The 23,937-nt window shown below is 41.0% G+C and overlaps 2 protein-coding genes across 15 annotated transcripts in view; one reads left to right on the top strand and one right to left on the bottom strand.

Annotated features, from left to right (window-relative positions):
• Positions 1 to 16,959, top strand: part of LNX1 (ligand of numb-protein X 1) — a 222,536-nt gene extending 205,577 nt beyond the window's left edge. For all 8 annotated transcript variants that reach the window (XM_069014105.1, XM_069014102.1, XM_069014104.1 and 5 more), the window contains 5 exons: positions 113 to 250; positions 5,918 to 6,095; positions 8,033 to 8,261; positions 15,052 to 15,210; positions 16,246 to 16,959. In XM_069014105.1, coding sequence (XP_068870206.1) covers positions 113 to 250; positions 5,918 to 6,095; positions 8,033 to 8,261; positions 15,052 to 15,210; positions 16,246 to 16,381 — 840 coding nt within the window. In that variant the 3' untranslated portion in view covers positions 16,382 to 16,959. The remainder of the gene's footprint in view (positions 1 to 112; positions 251 to 5,917; positions 6,096 to 8,032; positions 8,262 to 15,051; positions 15,211 to 16,245) is intronic.
• An 856-nt stretch (positions 16,960 to 17,815) lies between these two features.
• Positions 17,816 to 23,937, bottom strand: part of FIP1L1 (factor interacting with PAPOLA and CPSF1) — a 39,295-nt gene continuing 33,173 nt past the window's right edge. For all 7 annotated transcript variants that reach the window (XM_069014117.1, XM_069014111.1, XM_069014112.1 and 4 more), the window contains 3 exons: positions 23,213 to 23,432; positions 18,859 to 18,996; positions 17,816 to 18,137 (listed from right to left, as the gene is read on the bottom strand). In XM_069014117.1, the coding sequence (XP_068870218.1) occupies positions 17,990 to 18,137; positions 18,859 to 18,996; positions 23,213 to 23,432 (506 nt within the window). In that variant the 3' untranslated portion in view covers positions 17,816 to 17,989. The remainder of the gene's footprint in view (positions 18,138 to 18,858; positions 18,997 to 23,212; positions 23,433 to 23,937) is intronic.

Genomic DNA, 23,937 nt, shown 5'->3' on the forward strand with positions numbered 1-23,937 from the left:
GGAAAGCCGACCAATGTTTAAAGGTACCCTCATTTCACAGACACTCTGGGGCTGAGGTGCAGGGGTTTGTTGCACTGGGGCAGTGGGATTCACACTGTACCTCCTCCCACAGGCCAGCGAGAAGCAGGTTCACTTCATCGTGTCGCGGCAGACCAGGCAGCAGACCCCCGACCTCTTGCAGGAGACGGGCTGGAGTTACAGTGCTGGCAGCTCCCAGCCTTGTTCCGCCGAGAGAAACAACCCCAGCAAGGTGAGGGCACTTGTGTGGTTTCTCTGCAATCCATGGGACAGGGGAATGGGAGAGCTGCTAGTCTTTTCATGTCTCAGGGTGTTATCTCTGGTTTCTGTCACCAGAAGTAGCAATGGAATTGGCAATGGAAACACAAAAGCTGTGCTGCTCATTAGTTATCCCCTGGTTCTGCCCAGACTCCACCTGGGGTGGGGAGGGAAAGAGAAGGCAGTGGGCAGTGGTGGGGCAGGGGCTTATGTGCACACAGTATCCTGGCCACAGCCACAGATCTGACCAGCAGTGCGAGCCGGCACAGGACAATGCGCTCCAACAGAAAGAAAAGGTTTTTTCTTAAGTTTCTCCATCTGTAGCATAGTCTTCAGACAAAATGCTGGCCTGAAAGTTTCCCATAAGCTATTTGAAAATTACAGTAATTATTAGGCTGTTGGTCATTTATTAAAATGCCCATGCCCTGACCCAGCTGTCAGTTTGGTGGCACACAGCAGCTCTGGTCTCCCTGGCTGCTGTGAGCATGAGGACATTCTGTGGAGCTTTGGACTGAAAGCATGTTTGTTGTGCTCTAGCAGCACCTGGAGCTTGCATGGTGTGGGGTCTACAAGGGCTAGCAGTGTGCAGCATGGCTGGACCCAACCCCGGGACACAGCACAGAGCAGCCATCTTGCCCAGACAAGGCTGTGGTTACCAAACTGTGCCCCAGCTGCCCCTGGGTACCTGGTCACTGTGTGTGTTTAGTGCATTTAGACTTGCAATATTCTCTCTGCATAAGGCAGAGAGACGCTAATACTCAAACATATGAGGTATTAGTAGGAACCAATGCAGCTAGAGTTTTGAAAATATGTTTTCTAAGTTTACTCAGTGTTATTCTTTGCACTTTAGACAGAGCAAGGCATGTCCTTGAAGGAACTGAATTTTTTTACTTCACTAAATTTGAAGTCACATGCCTGGCTAATTTACATTAATCACCCTTAATGTCACCACTTATGCAAATCCATGCAAGTTTGACCCTGGCCACCAGTGCCAGGGGTGCATCAGGGAGGTGTACAGGGCAGGGCTTAAGTTCATTCTGCTTGATGGGTAGCCAGTTGTGTCCTTAAAAGGACCTCTGGACCAAATATTGGATGCACAGCTGTCAGCCAGGAGGTAACTCTAGCTCTGGATTTCACAAATTTTAAAATATACCCATTTTTGCAGGTCTTTTAAAACTACATTATTCAGTGTTTTTATGTGTTAAAAAATACTAGTATATATTTACCTATTTTTAGTTTTCCTTTTCCACAAAGTCACAATCACAGCTCCTGTTAGGTGGGATCAGATCAGCAGGAGTTAAAGCAGAGTCAATGTTCAGTAGCTACTACCAAGTAGCAAGTAGTGCCCAACTAATCATGCATCTGAAAAGGCATTACTTTTTAATGAAGCAATGATTTCCTTAGGAAGAGATGCGGAGGACAGCAATTAGCTTGTGCTGCTACTGTATGCTTCCTAGGGAAGATCCAAGCACTTGCTAACTCTACCGTGTTGGTCTGCATAATTAACTGGTACCACATGGGAACACGAAATATTTGTCTCTCTCTGGCCTGAGATCCTCATTTTCTCTTTGTGTACCAAGAGGTGTTGGATGGCAGTTCTTGGTAAGACCAACAATATTTTGCATAGCTATGAGATTGAAGGCACAATGTTGGCTTTGTAACAGTCCTTTAAAGACTAATGAGTAAGTGCTGTAAAGACTAATGAATCATCTCTTGTTGGACAGGCCATAGCTTTTAGGGGGATTTCCAGTTTGCCACAAGAGATGACTACTACATAAGCACATGAGAGGGTGTGCTGCTGTGGGCTTTTGTCCAGTGCCACTATTTGGGCACTTTCCAGGGAAGATCGCAGCCAAAAAAAGAAAATTTCCTACCTCCCTTTAGCTTTGTGTGTACATAGTGGAGGACTTCTATCAGAGAAAATGCTCTGGCAAGAGATCAGCAGATCAGTACAGCCGGTAGACACAATGAGCTTCACGCACTGTGGACTTTTGGACATTACTGGAGTGTTAGTTGCCCTTTTATAGGGCGTGGCTGTGTCAGTTCAAATATTTCATGCTATTTTGCTGAAGGTTTAACTGAACATAATTTGCAATTCAAGATCTTTAAACTGGCTTTGGAAGACTTAAAAAATGTTATTTATTTTAAATAGATATTAGTGCAGGAGTGATGCTTGCAAGCCTAAGGGTTTGTATAGTGTCCTAATGCAGCACATGCTCCTGCCCAAAACCAAGGTAATGCTTGTTGGCTGGACCTCACTGTCAGGGGAGTCACCTACGTGAGTGTGGTTTGATGAGTCTGCTACCTACTGCTGTCGGTGGGATTGCTTTATTATGTGTGATTAGAGGATTGCTAGCTGCCCTGAATTCTGGTTAATTTTAAGGTGTTTTTTGTCCCCTGAGCTTACTGTAGGAGGTGATATTAGAAGGTCAGGAATGCTTTCTTTGAGGGAAACTGCTCTCACTGTAGAGTATGTATGTATACATGGGCTGAAATCAGTTCTCCACCCTTGGCTGTATTTAACACCAAGGATAAACTCTAGCTTCTAGCAGCCGTCTAGCTTGTGCAGTGCTCAGGAACCACTTTGGGCCAAGCTGTTGGCTCATGACAGCCAACCTCCATCTGTATGGTGTGAGGAGGCGCCTCTCAGGCCAGTGGCAACCAGCCATGTGGCCCACAAGGCTCTGGATAAGAGGAGGATGATCTCTTGGGACCATGTCCTTCTCTGGTGGTAGTGATGCCAGGTGTATGGTGTGCCAAGAGATTGGTCCTGCACAGGGTCTCATAGATCTGTTTTCCTCTGTACAGAGATAGGGGAAGCACAGCCCAAACTGTTCTGGCTGCTGCCTGCACTCAGAAAAGAGATGTCACAAACACTTTCTTGTGCAGCTGAGGTTGCGAAGCCATGCTGTAATGGATAAACAGGCCCAATTCAATTCCTTTGAAGTCAGTGGGAGCTTTGCCATTCATTAAGTAGCACTTGTTTTTAATTGAAACTGTTTTCTTACTTCTTTCAAAAGAATTGTTTACTACTTAAAGCAAAGAAAATGTTGCTGGAGCAGGCAATGTTTCCTGACCATACAAGCAGGTTAACCTTCAGGTGAAGTACATTTTCCAAACAGACACAGTGATGGTTTTTGCCTGCACGTGTTATGACTTTGATGTTGTGATAATCTGCTGTAAATATTTATTTTCCAGTGAATATACAGAAAAGGAGGAAAAAACAAAAAGAGGAGGAGATTAACTGTTATGTTTTTCTTCTCCTGACCTCGAAGGTCACTTCAAAATGAAAGAGAAGGACAATTGTTTAGAAGAGAATGCACTGAAATGCAGTCACTGATAAACACTGCCTTTTAACTGGTTTACTTGCTATCGATTATACCTCCAAGCAAGTTCTACGTGTGTTTACTAAAAAAGGTTTTACTTTCCTTTCATCACTGCCATCGTCTCAGTCAAGTCACCCCAAATCCTTTCTGTCTGCAGCCATGTAAAAAATGACATGGGAAAGAGTAGCTTCAAAGGAAAATTGGTCTTTTGTGGCTGAGCATACAAGTACTAGTATTTTTATAATTCTTTGTTGAAATGTAGCAGGACAATTTGTTCCCAAGCACTACTTTGAAATCTTTCTCCCTATGCTTATTCCTCAAAAGGTAGTGATAAAATTATTGCTCTAATGGTTTTGTTGTGTGAAACTGGATGTAAGCTGCATAAGTAACAGGACTGCTCTCTCACTCAGAGCCACAAATAGAATACCAATTTCATGTTTTGCTACAAAATTTTGGACCGCAATTTTGTGAAAATTAGTAGTGCCCCTATCTCACATGTTTCAGGAAGTGGCCTTTTCCTAATGGAAAGCCATTCCTTTCCAAGGGAAAAAGGATATTTTTGCAAAACATGGATGAAACATTAAATTTAATTTGCGTGAAGATAGAACTACTATGTTTAAAATATTTACACCTTAATGACAAAGATGAAAGGTTAAAATTATCTGGATCGGAACCTAAAGTTTATCTGGAAGACAACGTTTTCTGAAGGTTTTAAAACCTTCAGAAATTTTTAGGTTTGTTTGCAAGCCCTAAGCCCAATTACTCTGACATAGTGCCTGTGTTCTGCATGGACCACATCTAATATGTCCAAACAACTGTGTTAGTTTGGGTTTGCTCCCAGAGACTGACAGATCTCCTCTTTCCACTGAGCTCTTTGCCTTTTTGTTTCTGGAGCTCTGTGGCAGCCACTGTTCATCTGCTCAAGCACGTAGAAATCCTCTGCTAAGCTTCTAGAAGGTCCTGTTTTGTTGTTAACATCACATCACTGAAATCTTGATGTGGAGTTAGTTCCACCAAACATACCTTTAAAAAACAGAAATCAAAGACATAGTCTGCCCTACTCCCATAAAAAAATTCTTGCTGTAATCTTCCTTTGTCCATCATTGTCATTCAGGGAGACGTTGTGGATTCATCTGCTCCACTTTCTGTGCTGCTGGCCCAGGCACCAATGTAAAATGCCTTTGTGAGATGTCAGATTTCTAAGAAGAGATTAATGTGGCTTTAAATGAGTTTCATGGATTATTTTTGCATATTATGAATGTGAGGTCACATTTGTGAATGAGAATGGTTTTTCTAAATACACACTTGAAATGTATTTAGAAGCGTGCTATTATATATGAGCCTAAAACGGATGATGCTGTTCCTGCAAGAGGGGCTGGGACTGTCAGGAGAACTGCTTATGAAATACTTAAGGAAGGAAAAGCAACTAACATTTAAATCCAGACTTTATTGCCTTTCAAGTTCTTCTGTAAGAACTGAGTGCATGGTAAACACGACATTTAATTCACAGGTTTTGTTGGAGCTTGCACTGCAGTGGTTCTCCATCCTGAGGGCACCTGTGGGTTTGTTTCACCCTCACTCATGCACTAGTTATTGCATGACCAGCTGTGTGTATTTAACTTTTCCTGTTTAGGGGCAGAAATATAGGGATGACTGTCCTGAAGTGACCCTTCAAGCACAAGCACTAAGAGCACCCTGGAAAAACTGCTAGCTCTTCACTGTAAATGTCCTTTTCTTTCCCTGAACAGAAACAGTTATTCTTCAAGTGTATTTCCCCCCATAACTTACATAGAAACACAGATACCTGGAAGATCAAATGAGCTATGTCTCTTCTAATATGTCCCCAATAGTTTAATTCCTCAAACCCAAGAGGAATTTAGTTACTTCTCACTAACTGTACAGATCATGCTCAGACTGCAAGCAGCCAGATAAGAAGCACAACCTGATAGCCAAAGATATGATGGCCACTAGTGATACTAATATCAAGAGCTTTTTTTTTCTTTTTAAATCAAATTCGTTATTTACATTTCAAGGACCTAATTCTATCAGTCTTAGCACTAAAACAACTCTGGTTTTGGTGGGAGTAATGCCTGATTTTAACTATTAAAGCCCAGTTTTCTTGGTGGTAGCTCTGACTGCAGATAAGTAAGCCCCCGAGGGAGTCCTGCCTGCCATCAGGCCAAGTGTAGCAGGTGGCTAGGAAGTGCCTTAGTATTACTTCCATGAATATTTGTTTTGATAGGAAATGCCAAAGCTGTCAGAGAGGTTGCCATGCCTACAAACTGCATTTGTTGTTGCTATTTTCTCCATCACAGAGCACCCTTCACACCGTCACCTGTCATGAGAAGGTGGTGGCTGTCCGGAAAGATCACACAGAATCACTGGGAATGACTGTGGCAGGTGGAGCATCTAACCGGGAATGGGATTTGCCTATCTATGTGATAAGTGTGGAACCTGGAGGAGTTATCAGCAGAGACAGCAGGATAAAAACAGGTAAAAGAGGGGGATTTTGAAAGTTTGCTTTAAATCAAAGGCTTCTTTTGAAATCGGGGTTAATGAAAGAGCTTCAGACTCTGACATCTTCAGCAATCCTATAGATTTTGGGATGTGTCAGATTAGAGGGTCTCAAGTCAGCTACCAGAAAAGGCAAAATATGCATCAGTAATCATCTCTGTGAAACAGGATGTAGGAATATTCTGGTGAAAAAAAAAGATAAATAGCTTTTCACAGGAAAATTAGCTTGCACCACCATCTCCTAACTCCTGATACATTCATTGTGCAACCTTCATGCATTTTTAAAGTAATTTTTTGTGCTTATTTGTCATTGCATTCATAAACTTGAATGAAATATACAGGAACAGAATTCCTATTATATAAGAAGACACATTAGCGTCTTGTGGCTTAACATCACGTCTGGAAACATTGGCTTCCTAACCCCATTTAGCTGTTGATATAACAGAGTGATAAAGCTTATAGTTTCTCCCCTTATGCATGAATAAGCTTTTAGAGCAAGATGAGGAACATATTTTATCAGTTGATTTTGTGGGAATAGCTGGGCAGCAGAGGAAAGATGATACTGTCAGGTTTCAGGATGTTTTATCTCAAAGAGCCAAGTTCCTCAGTAGCCTACATCCAGCAATGACACAGCTTGCTTGCCCTTCATCCCCTATGTTTTCCTTTAGTCCAGTCACTGCATGGAAGCTGAAGGGAAATCCTGAGTTTGAGGGAAGTGAAGGCACCCAAAAATGGGGCAGAATAGCTGCAACCCACGAGCCCCACAACCCAAGGTCCCATGAGCCTGGGTCTCGGTACCCCGCATTGGCACCCATGGGAACCACCCCTTTGTGTCTGTTCAACGAAACCCATGTGAGAACATGACAACAGGAGCAAAACAGCAGGTTTCCTCTTTCCTCCTGCTGGGAAATGACTGCCTCTCAGTGGGATATGCTTTCCAAAAAGTATTCATCATGAGGCAGCATGGAAAATTCAGCCTATTTAATTTGATAAAATTAGAAACAAATGAATATGTGATGTTATAATAGCACCATAGGCCTCTGATTAAGAGCAGCTCTTAGGCTGTTGTCCTTCTTGTTGGGGGCAGACCACAAGAAGACTTTAATGCTCATATTGCAGTGCCTGGACTGCCAGTGATACATCCCTGCCTGGAGAAGCATCCAGGCCAAGCACAGAGGGCACCAAGGGAAGCCCTGGTGTGGGAGCCTGCTGTGAAGGGTAGCAGAGGACTTGGCACTGTGACTGCTTGCATGACATTAGTGATGTTTTTATTGTTCTTCCTGTAGTGATTGAGGCCATCTTTGCATTTTTGTCTGAAGCTGCTGTGCCTATATTATAAATAAGGCATACAGAAAGATGGTTTGGCTTGCAGGCATTCAAACAGGCATTAATACAAAAATAATAACACATTATTCCACAAAGGAAACTAGGAAGAGCTGGTTGGAGTCGCAGTCCTCAACTAAGGGAGAGCTGGGAGAAAAACATCTTTGAGCTGTCAGGTTTCAAGCTTAGCTTGAGTAAAAATGTTGTTAGCTGGAAGTGGACTCCAGAGACCCGGACCAGGTTAGGGTTAGTACCGGACCAGTACAAGGCACCAGTACCAAAGTTTGTTGGTGCAGCAGGACCCCAGCTGTTTGTTCAGCTCCAGATGCAGGACATGACATAGAAAGAAACCAGGACAAATCCTCTGTCCAGCCATGCAATGTTTCTGTGTACAGGAATCTAGACCCTTCCCTCATGCCTGTGGCATGTTTACTAGCATATGCTTCACATCCACGTTAAACGATAGGATTAACAAAAAGCTTCGTCAGGCAGCCAGTTCTTGGCCATGGCTTTGACTCACTTGGTTGCGGAGGTGCAGAAGAGATCCTGGAAATGCTTTCAGAGGTTTTTATCATCCGTTTTATTGGTCTCAGGTGACATCCTCCTCAACGTGAACGGCATTGATCTGACAGGAGTCAGCCGGAGTGAGGCTGTTGCCCTGCTGAAGAACACTAACTCCTCAGTGGTGCTCAAGGCCCTGGAGATGAGAGCATGTGAAGTCCATGAGCAGCAGGGTCACCTGCCACCCCCTGAGGACACACAGGTGACCTCTGAGAGCAGCGAGTGGTCACCATCCTGGGTTATGTGGCTGGGGCTGCCACGGTAAGTCCACAGATTGCAACCTCTTGCTGAGGGGGAGTGGGAGGAAAGATTGTATTTTCTGGCAATTCTTTCTTTTGGCTTGATTCATTGCACTGACATCTTAATTAAATCCAGGCTCTGTCACTGACTTGACTCTAAATACCTCCCTTTTGTAAATGGGTATGTGTACATGGCAAAATAGACATGCAGCTCCTCTTGCGGGGAAGGATGGGATACTGAATTGTTTCAATCTTGAAAACATATCTGGCACTTAGGGAGTGAAAGAAAAATCTTGCAGGGATACAGGAGCTTGCTGAACTGGAGTCTAAACTCGACCACCCTGCAGAAGGCAGAGAGAGATACCCCTCCTGCAACACTCAAGCTGCACAGCCCTTGTCCTTAGCCAAATCCAGCTGAATTGTTTGACTTTACCCAGATGTTGCAAAGTTCGTGCAGTTGGCCAGTATCTCCAAATCACCTCTTTTAACCCCACCCCCGCCTGAAAGAAGTCCATTTGTCATACACAGGAAGCAGCTGTGCTGTCATTTCAGCAAGGATAATAACAGCCACATCGCATGTCGCTAACTCTCGGTGTGCACGGTGTAATACCTACAGCTTCTGCAACGTTCCATAAAGTATGAAACGACACATTGTGAATCTGTGACTATGCAAAGCTGGGATTACAGAGTTGAAACTGATATTCAGTTTTAAGGAATGAAGAATTTCGCTTATAAGTTCCTCTTGACTGTACTCCTAACTCTCGCAGCAGTTCAGTGCCTCTCTTTCACAGGAGGGCAGGACAAGATGGCCTGCAGAACAGGTGGGCTTTTCCCTAGGCACAGTTTCAGGACTCCTCTTCATTTCCTACTCTTGCATAACAGGTTTCCTTCTTTCTAGCTGGAGCCATTTTGAGCTCATTCACCTTGCAGCAAGGTCTGCTGTGAGGGCCAGATGTTTTTTGGGGCTTGGTCTGATGCTAATAACTGTATAACATGTGCTGAAGCACTGCAAGAGCAGAAGGCAGGCTGTGTGTCTGTCACCCACAGGCAAAATGTTCCTCCTCCAGTGGAGAGGACTACATCTTTATGCCTGTGAAAGAAAAGCAGAAAAAAGAAAATGCAGTAAATGGATGCTCCTCAACTTGCTACCCCAGGCAATGGTAAATTTTCCTCACTCAGTCTCTCTGAAGACAGGCAGGCACAGGGTCGTCCTCATTCCTGCTAACTTCTGCACTCCTGAGCTTGACTGCCAGCATGGTGAAGGTACTGGAGCATGAGTAACGCTCTCAGTAAAGAGACAGCAACAGACTAGAGGCCCTATAGATACTGAAATCTGCAGTGATGAATCTTGCCTTCTATCACCATCCATTGCTGGATGGACTATAGCAATTGCACCCCGCTTATGCCACCTTCACTGGGCTGTGTAGAAAACCTGAGCTGCCTGGTCATCATCTCCTACTCACAGCTGCCTGAAGTTCCCACTACCTTAGCATAGTAGGGGAGATGGAGGACAGAGCTTCACAGTACTGCAGGTTGCACACAGAGTTCACATCAGTCAGTTCCGCTTTACAGTTTGGCAAAAAAAAGGGTTTTCCCATTTTAGAAACAGTTTCTGAGCTCTCTTTAGCCTTCCTCCTCTGAAGGCTGCATGTGTGAAGGCATTCCAATGCTTTTGGTCTGAAGGAAAATCAGCCCCAGTGTCGGCAAGGCTGAAGACAAGAGTTCATTGTAACTCTATCCCCAGCTGCGAGGCTGTGCACAGAGCACAGCATGGCCCTTCTTCAAAGAGACATGGGGACATTGGTATGCTGAGGGGGGACACTGCTCTGAACATCAGACTAGCGCCTGGGATAGGCACCAACGCACATGCCATGTGACAGTAACAAAGGTGCTCTGTATTCTTATTAGCAGCTGATTGGCTGAGTAGGGGCACAAGAGGATCAGGTTTGAGATTGCTCACTAGGTATTAGCAGATCCTTCAATCTTCTCCAGCATGAGTGTGCTCACCCACTTATTGTTCTGATTCTCCAGGGCCCACATCAGATGCCTGAAAGTCCTTCAACAGCTTCTCTCACTAGGATGTGTATCATGTTAACTCATTGTGCTCCAGGTTGTGCATTTAACCTTTCTCTATCTGACTTTCAATTTGCTTTAGGCAAGGATCACATCTCACTAGATCCCAAGATATTGTCAGCAGTTTCATGACATTTTCCAGGCTGTTGGAGAAAATTATACTCTGTCTAAATAGATGTCTGACAGGTCCATCTTGGAAAAAGTGCCTGATGTGCAGTTATGGGGCAAAATGTTGAAGAATCACCTACTTTAATTAAAACAATTGACTAGAGGGACTGCTCCAAGATATGTGAGTCTAAGAATGTTTGGTACAGCTAACAGAAAAGTAGAAATGTCAAAATCATGATTATGCAGGATCATGCAAAGTACTTGGGAAGATGGGCAGGAAGGGGCACACCTATGTAAGCCAAATTTAACAAATAGAAAAGGCAGTAAAACTGGTAGGCCAGGAACAGGCATGGTTTTAAAAAGAGGAGGCTGGGTAGTAGGTTATTTTAATTCTTTTGAGAAGGGAAAGATGTGGCTCTTGATAAGCCCCAGCAGTGCAGTGTGTGTATGTGTTCACAGCAAGCAAGGGGGGGTTCAGAGGCAGCTTGACCTCACAACTTAAGAGTCAGATGTTCAGGCTCAGAAACTGAGGGGACGGGAAGGTCTTCCTTTCTTTGTTCCAAATCCATGAAATTTTCAGAAAAATCCTGTGAATGGTCCCATAAAATTTGCTGAGTTGAACTAAATACTACAGCATGTCTATAGACTTCTGTCCATGACCAATGAAGTAGAAAACAGGCTAACATTAATAATAGTTACATGATTTAAAGTAGCTTACTGTAAATGCCTGATGTTCCATATTAGAACGGAACTCTCCCCTTTCCCAGGGACTGCATGCATATTACAGAAATGGGTACAGACAAGAGACACAAATATTGAGTTAGGGAATTATATCGTTTTTCTGGATGAAGTTGGTAGCAGCAGAATCAGACAAGTTATCTGATCCCTTGCACTAAAGCTCAAAGGCTTGGAAAAGCCATCTTGCTGATTTAACATTTGTGGATCTCACTTAAATTTTGCTCCTTTTCTTGTGAGATCTTAGAATTGGGTTTTCTCACTTTTGTATGGCTTAATAATACATAAACAGCTCCTCTGTTCTTTCTGTAGTACGATCCAATATGTGGTGGTTATAAAATACGTGCACATGTGTATCTGACATCTGTCAAAACTTGGCCTGCGTGCAAGCAGAGGGGCTGCAGGCTGGGCGGTGAGAGGAAACAGTGATGCAGAACCTTAAGCATTCTCGCCCGCAGACTTATTTCAGGGGAGCTAATTGAATTGTTTGTTGTTCAGGAAGACAGAACTCCTTTATTGGTAGAGGGACACGTTGTTGTGAAGTATGAGCAAAGGAAATAACAGGGAACAGCTGGCAGAAAGCATTTCCCCAGCTCTGTGATGATGCTTCTAGCTTGTTTTCCTGCTCTCCTTTCTTTGCTCTCCTCACATTTTCTTTCCTCAGCTAGTACGTAAAATACTTCTTAGATCATCCTGTCATAACATTTACAAACAGTACTTCACACAAGTGCTTTTGTTCATCTGTAAAGTGAGATGAGAGACGAGGTGGCCAAAGTCATTCTGCAAACCTGGGGTAGAACAAGATGTAAAACATGAAATTAGGACGGAAACACCTCCAAAGTAACTCAGTCTGGGCTGTAGGACTCTGGTGGAAGCAATTCTCAAATATTCCTTACTCTGCTGCCATTTGTGTACTGTAATGGGGCGGGAGGAGGGAGTTATGCTTTTCATAGCTGTTATTGCTGAAGTCCTCCTGCAGTTGGGCTGGTTTTCACTCCTAGAGCATAAGGATGTTTGTGCTTCATGAAAATCAGCAGGGAATTGTACATTTAACTACTTGAAGACAGGCACTTTTAAATTCCTCAGGCATCGGTAACTGATGCTTAGCTGTAGTATTTCTTAGGATAGGACCCTGGCAGTAGACACTCTATATCCCCAAATCTTGTATCTGAGGCAGGTTCACACATAAATTATTCCTTATCCTCATCTTCTGGAGTATTTAAAGGCAGAAGACTGTGAGATGCTCTTTTCCAAGGCAGGAGATGGTTCTCCTTAGACTGGTGGAAGTTTAGTGGGTTAGGGTAGTTTGACTGGGTCAAAACACCCAGACTGGGGCTTTCATTACCACAGAAATACAATCTACTCAAACTAAGCACCTTTGTATGATTTTATTTTTTCTTTGTGGTACTTTCTAGCTTGTCTTTATGATTAAACAGCCCTAAAAGGACAGACTCCCTCGGGGCTGCTCTTTGCTTAGGCAGAGCAGGCATCTCTGCTTAGGCACTGAACTGTTTGGAGCAAGCAGTAGCTGCATTACACACAGCTCAGCTTTGCCTGCCAGGATCCTTTGCACAGTTCTAACAGCGCTGACAAACAGGTGATGGACGATGCACTGCCATGCTTATACCTCTACCCCATAGAATGGAGATAAGCCAACATCGAGTTAAAGGCATAAACAATCCTAGACACTCCTATTCTTTCAGGAGTCAGACATAGCTAGAGACTGTTGTGATGGGTTAGACCTGCCTGCACCAACACCCACAGCAGGATGAGAGAAAAGAGAAAGAGCAAGTAGACTGATGGGTCAAAAGACAGGGAAATCACTCCCTCATTACTGTCATGGCCAAAACAGACTTGGCTTTCAGAACTGAAAACATCTAATTACCAATTTGGGTATTGGGAACCAAAGAAGAGAAATTTGTAAACACTTTGGGAAATCCCCTTTCCTCCCCTTTTCACAAACTGAGCATCACACCAGCACCTCTTCTCCTGATGTCCATGTCTCCACTGCCTCATCGCCACAGCAGGTTACACCCAGTCCCTTTGGTGAGGCAAAAGGCAGCACAGGGGCTTAGAGTCATGACAGAGTGGCTTCTCTCTGCTGTTCCTTGGTTCCCATGTATTTTCTCTGCTCTGGCAGAGAGAACAATCCTAATGCTATTATGCTGTGTCCATTTTACTTAAATTCATCATACACTTTGACAGCAAATATGTATTTATGCCTTCTGGACTGATGGAGACCATGTGACTAATAACCTTATAGACAGCATGTACAGAATACACATAAGCTATGGTTGGCTTCACTGTCTTTTCTCCTCCTGTCTTTACCTGCTTGTCTTCTACTTTTCTATGGCATTAGGATTTACCTGATTACCTTTCAATTTCAGGAATGTACTCCTTAAGGCAGTGAGTGTAGCACTGGGCAGCAGAGACTTCTGCCCCAAAATCAACACTGAATTATAGCACTAACGGCTGAATCCTGGCATTGCCTGGTCGTGACCTTGACAAGTACCATTACACATAGAGGGTTTAAGTGATTTTGCACATTGAAGGAGTCCATAGACAGTAAAGTAATAATGCCTGGCCGCTGAGGAAAAAGCAAATGTCACCTGTTTCTTACATTAGCAACCAGTGAATTCTTGTGCAGATATTACATACCTACCATCCTGGCAGCAGGTGAATATTTGTAGGCCCTGGGGGACTAATCTAGTATTACTGCTGTGAAAGACAGCAAATGCACTATTTGACAAACACAATTTTTAAAACACTAGGCATATCAGTCTTTAAGATAAAGGTTATTTATCCTCCTATGGAAGTGTCAGGTACTGCTTAGAAACCTAAAAAGTCTCTGAATAGAGCCTGTAACAGTTGCCTGCTGTAGGTCAGCCTATATTTTAAGATTTGGAGTAGCAAATGTATTTTCAGTCATTCAGTAATTTCAATCATTCCTGGGTACACCACTAACGATAAGTGGATTAAGTACTATGGACAGATTTCTATCACTCACTCTGTAACACATGGAATTAATTTGGTTTAAAAAAAGGAAACAGAAATTAATGTACTCAGAGCAACAGGCAACATTTAAGAGTCTAATAACATTATTCTTGTTTTCCCCTATTCCTAGTTTTGGAACCTAAGCTTTGACCAAGCATAACCTACAGTATCATAAAAAACATTCAAAAGACAAATGGAGAGAAACGTAGATTTCAGTTCTCTTACTATAAAATCTTGTGTGAACCATTATAGTGAGGACAAGCTATCTTCTTGAGAGCAGACTCAGTACTCCAAAGCACTGACTCACACGATAAGTTTCTCTCATCTTCCATGCTGTGGCTTATCAGGTTACTCAACAAGAAAAGCTCAGGATCCCTAATTCCACCAATACCTGTCTTTGTGTCATCATTTTTGTAATTCATTCCATTGTCCTTAAAATTATTTCACTTTGATGTGCACCACAGTAGTAAATGCCTGAGCACTTTGACATAATTAATCACATACAGGCTCATTGGAAGATAAACAAGTCACTGGGCTGTACAAGGTAGATGAAATAGTTTCTTGAATTGCTGATTTACAAACATTAAATCCAGACTCACGTGCTTTTTTCCATCACACCAACTAGAGCATTTGCATAGATTTCTACCCTATAAAAAAACTTATTTAATACTTAAGCCCAAGATTACCTACTAATTTTACTTTTGAGACAACTGGTTCTCTGGTTATAACAGGAAAGCAGTACTACAGAAACAGAAGTGTAGGTGCTTAATACAGTGGAACTATGGCACTATTTTAACTCTTAAAAACACTCTGTGGGTGCATGAAAAGGCAGATTCAATATTAATGGTTCATCAGAATCTGAAATTAACTATAAGACATTTAATTAAACTGGTTTATTTCAGGTATTTGTACAGCTGCAAAGAAATTGTATTACGAAGAAATACATCTGGAAGTCTTGGCTTCAGCATCGTAGGAGGTTATGAAGAACATACTGGGAACAAACCATTCTTTATCAAATCCATTGTTGGGGGAACACCAGCATATAATGATGGCAGAATTAGGTAATGATAACTATCAAAAAAAAGTAGCATTTAATTAAGTTTTTCTTCGGGCTGACTTATAGTGGTTTTTAAGAAACATGTTTTCATTATGACAGTGGCAGGGACAGGGGAAGGACTCATTGATACAGAAATAACTCTGGGAGATCTGGAAGCAGGACATAAGTATCCTCAAGTTTAACAGATCTGCCTTCATAGCAGAATGTTTCCAGATGTCTAGCAATCCACTAGTATGTAAGTTAAAAGATGAGTCAATTTGGTCTCTGGGGTGGCACAAAGCATGCCAGCACAGAGGTTTTCCACATACCTAGTTCTAAACACCCCAACCAAACATCTTCCCTGCAAACATCAATAAAATTGAAGAGAGTAAATGTACAGTCATGGCACAAACTTACATCAATTAACAAGGATTAAAAGGTAAATTTGTTCAGAACACAGATCATTCTAGTATCTAAAGAGGGCCTACAAGAAAGCTGGAAAGGGACTTTTTACAAGGGTATGTAGTGCTAGGACAAGGGAAGATGGCTTTAAACTGAAAGGCAGTAGGTTTAGACCAGATATTAAAAAGAAATTATTTAACGTGAAGGTGGTGATGCACTGGAACAGGCTACCCAGAGAAGTTGTGGATGCCTCCTCCTTACTCGAGGACAGGTTGGTTGGGGCTTTGAGCAACCTGGTCTAGTAGAAGGTGTCCCTGCCCAGAGCAAGGGGGTTGGAACTGGATTATCTCTGAAGTCCCTTCAGCCAAAGCCCTTCTATGATTCTGTTAAGGTGATTCTTCAGAATGAACATCAGAAGACCTGTATCATGTTTTCTTTCAAACACGTCTAATTAATTACAAATTTGTAAGAAATCCAATCAAGTGAAGTATTTTCACCTGCTTTATTCCCTTATTCAGGAACAGTAGTTAGTCAGAGAAGGAATCACAATACTAATTTCTACCCCTTCCCCCCAGTTGAAGGACGTGCTTTGGCATTTGAAAACATTTAAGGTAAGAAGTCACCTTGTTTAATTGTTGTCTTGCATTTGTTTTTTCAGATGCGGTGACATCCTCCTTGCTGTCAATGGCAGGAACACGTCAGGAATGATGCACGCCTGCTTGGCAAGGATGCTCAAAGAACTAAAAGGAAAAATTACTCTCACAATTGTGTCCTGGCCTGGCACTTTTTTATAAAACAAGTCTTCATGGAGAGTATGACAAGTATCTTAACATGGAAACAAAAGTAAAAAAAAAAGGAACATCAGTCTTTGCTTTTTTTGGGGGGTCAAGTATGTATTTATAAAGAAAATGTTTGTGAAATTTCAACCTGCATGTCAAGAAAAGTCAAGTTTAGGCAAAGCAGTGACACCTGTCAGAAAATCACTTCAGAGTGATCCAAGATACAGACTTAAGCCCTTCCTTCCCTGTGTTCTTAAGGGGTTTTTGTTGTTTTTTTTATACATATCTATATATCTATTTAATGCATTATAATAATAATGAAAGGAGCAACAGCTTCTGCTCACCCGCTTTATTTTGATTTACAAAAAGAAAACCTTGAATAACTTATGGAAATATTTCTTGCAATTTTTCTAGTTGCAATAATCAGGTGAAGGTTTTTATCCAACACAGTAATAGCACTTTGATTACGTGTACCTTCTCATGGTCAGCATGAAGCTGGTATTTTCAAGACTTTCAAGTACTGTTTGTTAGTCTGTAAAACTGTGAATGAAATTTCTAAAATAATTAAAAATAATTGTAACTGTGTACTTGTACAGATGTTATTTTCATCCAAAACCAAATTACCTCATTTCCCTGGTTTGTTTTGATTAATACTATTAAATCTGGGATTTTTATATAGAATATTACTTTTAAGGAAATACACTGCACCCTGCTAATGCCATCAAGTAAATCTGAATAGCAGTACAATTTTTGTGGGACTGCCTTATCAATCACGCTTGATACAGTTCTGCATGAAGTAAATCTGAAAGTGATGATGGTCTTATATGTCTCTTAAATAGTCCTTTGTCTTTCTGCAAATTACTCGTGTTCCAGAGTCTTGTTTTTATCTCACAAGCTTGCAGTGGGAAGAGGATATGTTTGTTAATCTTTATCATGTTAAGGACAGCTGTTCCCCTAGAACAAAGACTAAAATGAACTCTCTCTTAAGCCACTGAAAAGCAGCAGGGACGATTATCCAGCTTAATTCATCCTTATGCACCCACACAAACCAGACATAATTACCAAGTGTATCATCATCGCACTCAGTGTTCCATTCAACTAAGAACAATCGGCACCTTTCCCACTTTCCCTAATTTTTTTTGCTTCACATTATTACAAGGCTTTTGAAGAGCCTCCAGTTCCTGTCTACCCCTGTAGTAAAGGATGACCTTTCCAAACATGACTCCAAAACCTAAGCTAAACCCACACTGTTCCAGATGTTGGGTATATAATAAAATGAATGCACACTGTTCTAAAGTCAGTAAAAGAATGACCTTCCCGTTGGCTTATGAAAAAAGGAGACAATTTAATACAAAGAATTTAAGCCCTACTTATATTGTAAGAGCATAAGCCTCTAGCTTTTAGTTGTTTTTTCACTGTTTCTTAAAAGACAAAGTCAGTCCAAGAATCTTAACATGAAAAATTCGTTCTTTTATTTTCAAAAAAAACCAAAGTAACCTTTGATTTCAAACTAACAGAACAAGATTAAGAGCAAATTATTATAATTCCCAGAAAAATAACAAGATTTATAGTAATCTATTTCTGGCACTAATATATATGCAAGTAGGCAAAAATCACACAAGCCTATTCCACAGGGGCAGCTTCAGTGTTTTCCTGTTCAGGAGCAGGTTCACCACTGGCTTCTTTTCCTTCTTTGCTTCTTTTGGACTTCTTGTGTTTGTGCCTTCTGTGGCTATCCCCTTCTTCACTGTCGTGACGACGTCTGCTGTTACTAAATAGAGAGAAAACATGTCTCAAACACTTGACACTTCAGGCCCTATTTAATTACAAAGTACCAAAAAAACCAGCTTCTGCATTCATATCTGAAACCTGGCATCTGCTCCCAACTCAAGAGTATTTGGATGTCAGCACATAACTGAATTTTTCCTGGAATGGAATATACATCTACCCATCCTGTACTTTTTGTGGGGAAAATGGAATGATTTTTCACATTTGTAACCCATATTCTAATAACAATACTTTTAACCTACTGGCATTCCTTAATAACTTGACATTCTTGCTGACCCTATTTTCTGGACTTAACTTCTCTTTCTACCTTAAAATGGATCATGTAGAACAATTTCTATCAAGTGACCATAAGGGTTATTTTACTTACTGAGAATGACTGTTGAGTTCTTCTGTTCATGCTGCTGAATGTCAGCTTCATTCCACCTTTTTTTGACTCACCATTTTTACCCTTCTTTCCCCAAAGTCCTAATTTCTGTTCACACACTGACAGTCACACACATCACTCAGTACAAGGTTACCCAGGGTCAGTATTGCTTTTTATCTGTCCATGTTTTATATGACAGACTTGTTCCAAGTAGCACATTCAAGTGTTTACAACCTTTCCACGAAACTCCTGTTTGTTTGGGGTTCTTTTAAAAGTTGTTTTTTCTTTTTTTTTAACTGGGCAAGTCTTTCGTATCCTATTAAAAAAAGAGAACTCAAACCTTCGAGATGACTTGTGTCGAGTCTCTTCTTTCTCTCTGTGTCTCCTGTCTCTGTGTCTGTCTTCCTTCTCTCTACTTGTCCTATGGCGGTCGTAGCCCCTCTCTGCATAGTCTCGGTATCTGTAGCGTTCTTCATCACTGATTCAGAAAGAAGAGATTGTCAGGACAGTGAGAGCAAGGAGCATAATGATAACAAGTTAAATGACAAGAAAATCTTAATATTGCTTCTGGGTGTCTAAATGAGTTCCAGTGCTTAAAGGACAATAAAGTTCTTCATTATACACTAGACTTGTGCAGCTAATGCAATTTTGAAAGGAAATTGTTCATTAAAAATGAAAGAAAAAAGAATACAACGTTGTCCCATTAAGTTTATACAGGAGTTATCAGGCTGTTAGCTTGAACCTGTATCTAACTGTGAAGGCAGTACAACCCTACATAAACTTCAGTAATGTTTTTGGATCAGTGTTGGATACATTCAACACTTATCAGCACACTTTTTGACTTTTATACAATTTGGGTAAATTAGAATTAGATTTTGGTAGTTATCTACTTCCTTACACCCGCTTCAAGAAAAGGAAAAACTAAGTTCAAAGAGTAAAATATACTAAATGTTTTGGGTTGCTTTTGAAATTAACTTTTCTCCAGTACTAGTGCTGTCTCTACTTCCACTTCTCTCTTGGATTACCATGAAATGCTGCCCTGCCACAATGTTGGTAAAAACCCCTAAATATCACAGGTTAGACAAGAATTCAAAGGCTTTACTTAAAACATATTTTTATATTTTGACTTGATGAAAACGGCAGTTTTAAGAGTTTACTGAAATCTGAAAAAAAAAAAAAAAAGCTGAAAACACTATCCATTGTTAGAGCCAACACATCTCAAATGCTACATTAGCATAGCTTAAAAAGGCACGATCACGTGATCATTTCATCATTCCTTTACTAAGAAAATCCTATCCAACATCATTTAACAGTGCAACATCAAAACAAATAAACTTAGTGTAATTATTTATGTATCACATGAAGTCTTGTGTAACCCTAGTTTGGGAGATTCCCACCAAGTCCTAAAGAAAGGCACAATGTAACTGGGCCTTCTAAAGAAGTAAAATCAGTAACAATTTAGATACCGCTGACCTAGCAAAAGGCAAGTGTTTCTGTCTTTGCCAACATTACCATGACAGAAAGTATCTTCCTGAGGTCCCTGGCAGCCGCAGAACAGATCAGACAGATCACACAAGGAGAACAGCTCAAGCCTGAAGAGATTTCTCATGTCCTGGAGCAGTGAGAACTGAGATCAAACTCATTTTATCTGCCACAACCTGGATCCTCTGGCCATTTCCCAAGTGAGGATTTTACATTAATGACTTTTACAGCTATGCATGAAAACTCAGTGTGAGAAGGGGGAACACCTGAAGCAACAGCACCAGTCTTTTTATGAAACTCTGTATGATTACATCATTAAGCAAATGTCAGAAATTAGTAATTTAAGACACTGTAGAGGAGTATTAACCACTCCATAGAAAATTCTGCTTTTCTAAGGGACACAAAAAATATTCACACATCAAAACCAGGAAAACTACAGCTACAACTACAGGACTCAAAATTATGATTTGCCACAGAGTAATACACCTGCATTGATTTTATAATGAATTCATAACCACAGATCTGAGAGTAAGCTGACTGAATCCTGCAAAGCACATTTGTGATCAAATGGCACAAAACCTGAGGTTGGAAGGCATGAGTGGAAGCCATCAGGACCAAACCCCAGCTAAAGCAGGGCCATCAGGACCACCAGCTGACCAGCACCATGTACAGACAGCTTCAGGATATCTCCAAAGATGGAGACTCCCCAGCCTCTCTGTGCAACTATAGTTTTCTCCCATATCTGATATTGCTTCCCAAAACTAATATTTTGAAGATCAGTATCTAATTAAAAAGTTAAAATTTGAATGTCTACCTTCTGATAAGCTTGCCATGAGAAATTAGATGGCTACTTGTAGACTTCTGGCTTGGTTTCAAAGATGAGATACAAAGCCCTTAATGATAACTCACACTGTGCATTTGTTCTGTTACCCAGTTATTGTAAAACACTCTAGAAAAGGTTAAAAACATTACTGATACTCCCTTTTAAACCTTATTTTGGCAAACTACTAAAGAACCATGACAGCTTCTTAAGTGTGTCTGATGAAAATAAACAACTTCTCTAAGTAAAGCAAAAAACAGTTTGCCAAGACCAGTGTGTTGGGAGCTTTCAGGAACACTCTAATGCTGCTCCATGTTTTTGACCTTTATCACACATTGATTGTGGAGTCTCATTCAGTTTGTTGACCACCAGGACACCAAACCCTACAAAGCTACAATCCAGCCAGACCCTCATCTGCTCTTCTGCCTGAGATTATTAAGCTCTAGGACCTTAGAAACACAGTTTCTGGGGTGTGTTTTGTTGGTTTTTTTGTTTTTTTTTTTAATTTTTCAAATTGCTGAGCAAGAACCACAAAACAGTAACATATCAATCAAATTCCAAAGTCTACATGTTTAGTGGTAACTAACTGACTTGAAACTATCAAAACAAAACAAACCCCCAGTCTTGGCAGAGGGGAAACAGTCCAATAATGGCATCTTCTCAAGGGGGCAGAGTGAGATACATTGTAAAAATGCACACCTTTCTCTGAGGATAGCAGGGTAAAAGCAGGACAGAACATAAAGACAGCTGAAAGCTCATTTTTAAACCACTTTTTGGTTATAATAGAATAAAAAGAATCCTATTTTCTCATAATTTTAAGAAATGCTGTAGCAAAACCACAGGGTATTTATCTGGAAAACAACTGCTAAAAACATTGAAAACCATAATTTCTGAGCAGTAAAATGCTTACTACAAACCCCAGCAAAGTACCACTTTATCAAAGTTTAAACAAAGGGAATATAAATAAAAGCTATAAATCTGTGCAGTCTCTAAAATAGTTCACGTTCTCTTCCTCACAGCTCAATTCATTTTATTTTCATGAGTGCACAGAATTGAAAATAAACCTTCTTAAGACATACTACGTCTGCATGTTCTTTCTTAAGCTTCTCCCACCTCTTCTGTGATTCCCAAACCAACTTATCCCAGTTAAGGGCCTCCCATTTTCTTACACAGCCATGTGGCAACAGCTTTGCTACAGATGGCGGATAATTTAGTCACATAAAAAAGTCAAGGCCTGCTCTTCCCCCTCCTTTACAGATAACTCTGGCAGCAGCACAGAGATTTCTTGAGGCCTGGAAGCTATTAAGGCTCATTTCAAGCACCCTTGAATGACCAGAGTTCTTTCTGACCTTCAATCAAGGTGTCTGAGAAACAGATGTTTAGATAGGTCTTCAGTTCTCAGAAACTGACCCTGGAATGAAGCACATGCACACAGGACAGGACATCACTGCACTGGTGTACACGGAAAATCGCCCATCTTGCACCCAGTTTGGGTCTCCAGCTAACAATCATCACACAAAAATGTCACCTCTCAACCGCAGCAACGTTGACTCTCGGTGCTCTCATTCCCCTCAGCGTAAAACCACTAGTAAAAGCAATCTGCCTAATAGCTAACACATATATTCTGCAAAAATTGCAACTTAACAACAAACACTGAGAAAAGCATCAGATATTTACCCCAAAAAGCTTAGTAAATAATGAGCAGAGGAAATTTAGCAAAATCTGGCAAACCAATAGACCTCTGTTCTATGGAGCCATAGTGATCTCAACATTAAATGCTTTGTACTTGAGCACATGGACCACAGAACCACAGAATGCTGCACCATTTTTTTTAAAGCAATTAGAGTTGAAAGCTGAATAAAGTTATCTGACATGATCTTCATCATCTATGTGAAAATGAAAAAAAGTTCTTGACCTTGAAATAACAGTTTTAAAAAAGAGAGGAGAGATTATTATCCAGCCCTTTTTAACAACCATATTAACCATTTTAGCAGGTAGCAACACCATTAATTAAGGACAAATGTTGCAACACATTGCTCTTAGTACCAAATTGGCAACTAAAATTTATTTGGTACTTCTACAGATTTTTCTGAAGATTTTTTCTAGACCTACTGATGTCAAAAAGAGATGGGTATTTCAGTCATTCTCAAGACTTAAATCACCTTTAACCTGTAAAGCATTATGACCAGTTTGGATGTATACTATCCTTTTTTTCTGCTTCTGTTTTACATGTAGAAATTTAGAATTACAGCTTCCAAGAGAAAAAGGTGAAGGTGAGTCAGCCACACCATCCAGATCTTTGGAATATACAGCAGAACACTAAATTTGCATGTTGAAGTTCACTGTTTAACAGAGACAAGGGTTTTGAGCACGTTTAAGACATTTCACTGACCTGTTGAATGCACTTGAAGACGGACTGTGATCTCGGTCCCTTTCCCTGTCTCTGGTACGGTCTCGATCTCTGTCTCGATCCCGGTCGCGATCCCGATCTCGGGATCTCTCTCTCTCACGTTCCCTATCCTTCTCTCTTCGTGCATAGTAGTCCCACTGTTTGCTGGTGTCCAGAAGACTAGACCATGAGGGTGCAGAACCTGCAGGGTGTGGAAAGGTGACTAAAGAAAGAGATGTAGGTATTAGAAAGAAGAAAAACAAATATCATACGGAAACTTATGCATGAAAACACATTTGTCAGTTTCCTCCAATGACATTTTTCAATCTTCCCCTTTCACATAAGAGTTAATTCCAAGAAAACACTGCATTTTTTCCATGATGATTATAAAAGCTTCTGGCACTCATTTACAGACTTCTTATGAGGATGTACAAAAGCAGGGTATGTACCCCAAAGACTGTCTAAACACTTCCAGGGGAAAAAAAAAAATTGCTCGAAGAATCGGATTCTTTGTGGCCAAATGGCTTGATTTTGGGGGAACAACAAAACAAAAACAACTAGAAAACAAAACTGCCTTTGAAACTCAGGTGCTCTGAAAATAGAGTTCAGAAAAAGGGCACTTCCAACCTTATATTTAAATGCTATTATTTTAATCTCTTGTACTTTAAAATCATTGTATTTAAAATATCATGTTAGCTATGAAGTTCTCATTCACTAATTCATATTCT

Source organism: Aphelocoma coerulescens, chromosome 4 (genome assembly GCF_041296385.1).
Source record: "Aphelocoma coerulescens isolate FSJ_1873_10779 chromosome 4, UR_Acoe_1.0, whole genome shotgun sequence".
NCBI classification, from domain to species: domain Eukaryota; kingdom Metazoa; phylum Chordata; class Aves; order Passeriformes; family Corvidae; genus Aphelocoma; species Aphelocoma coerulescens.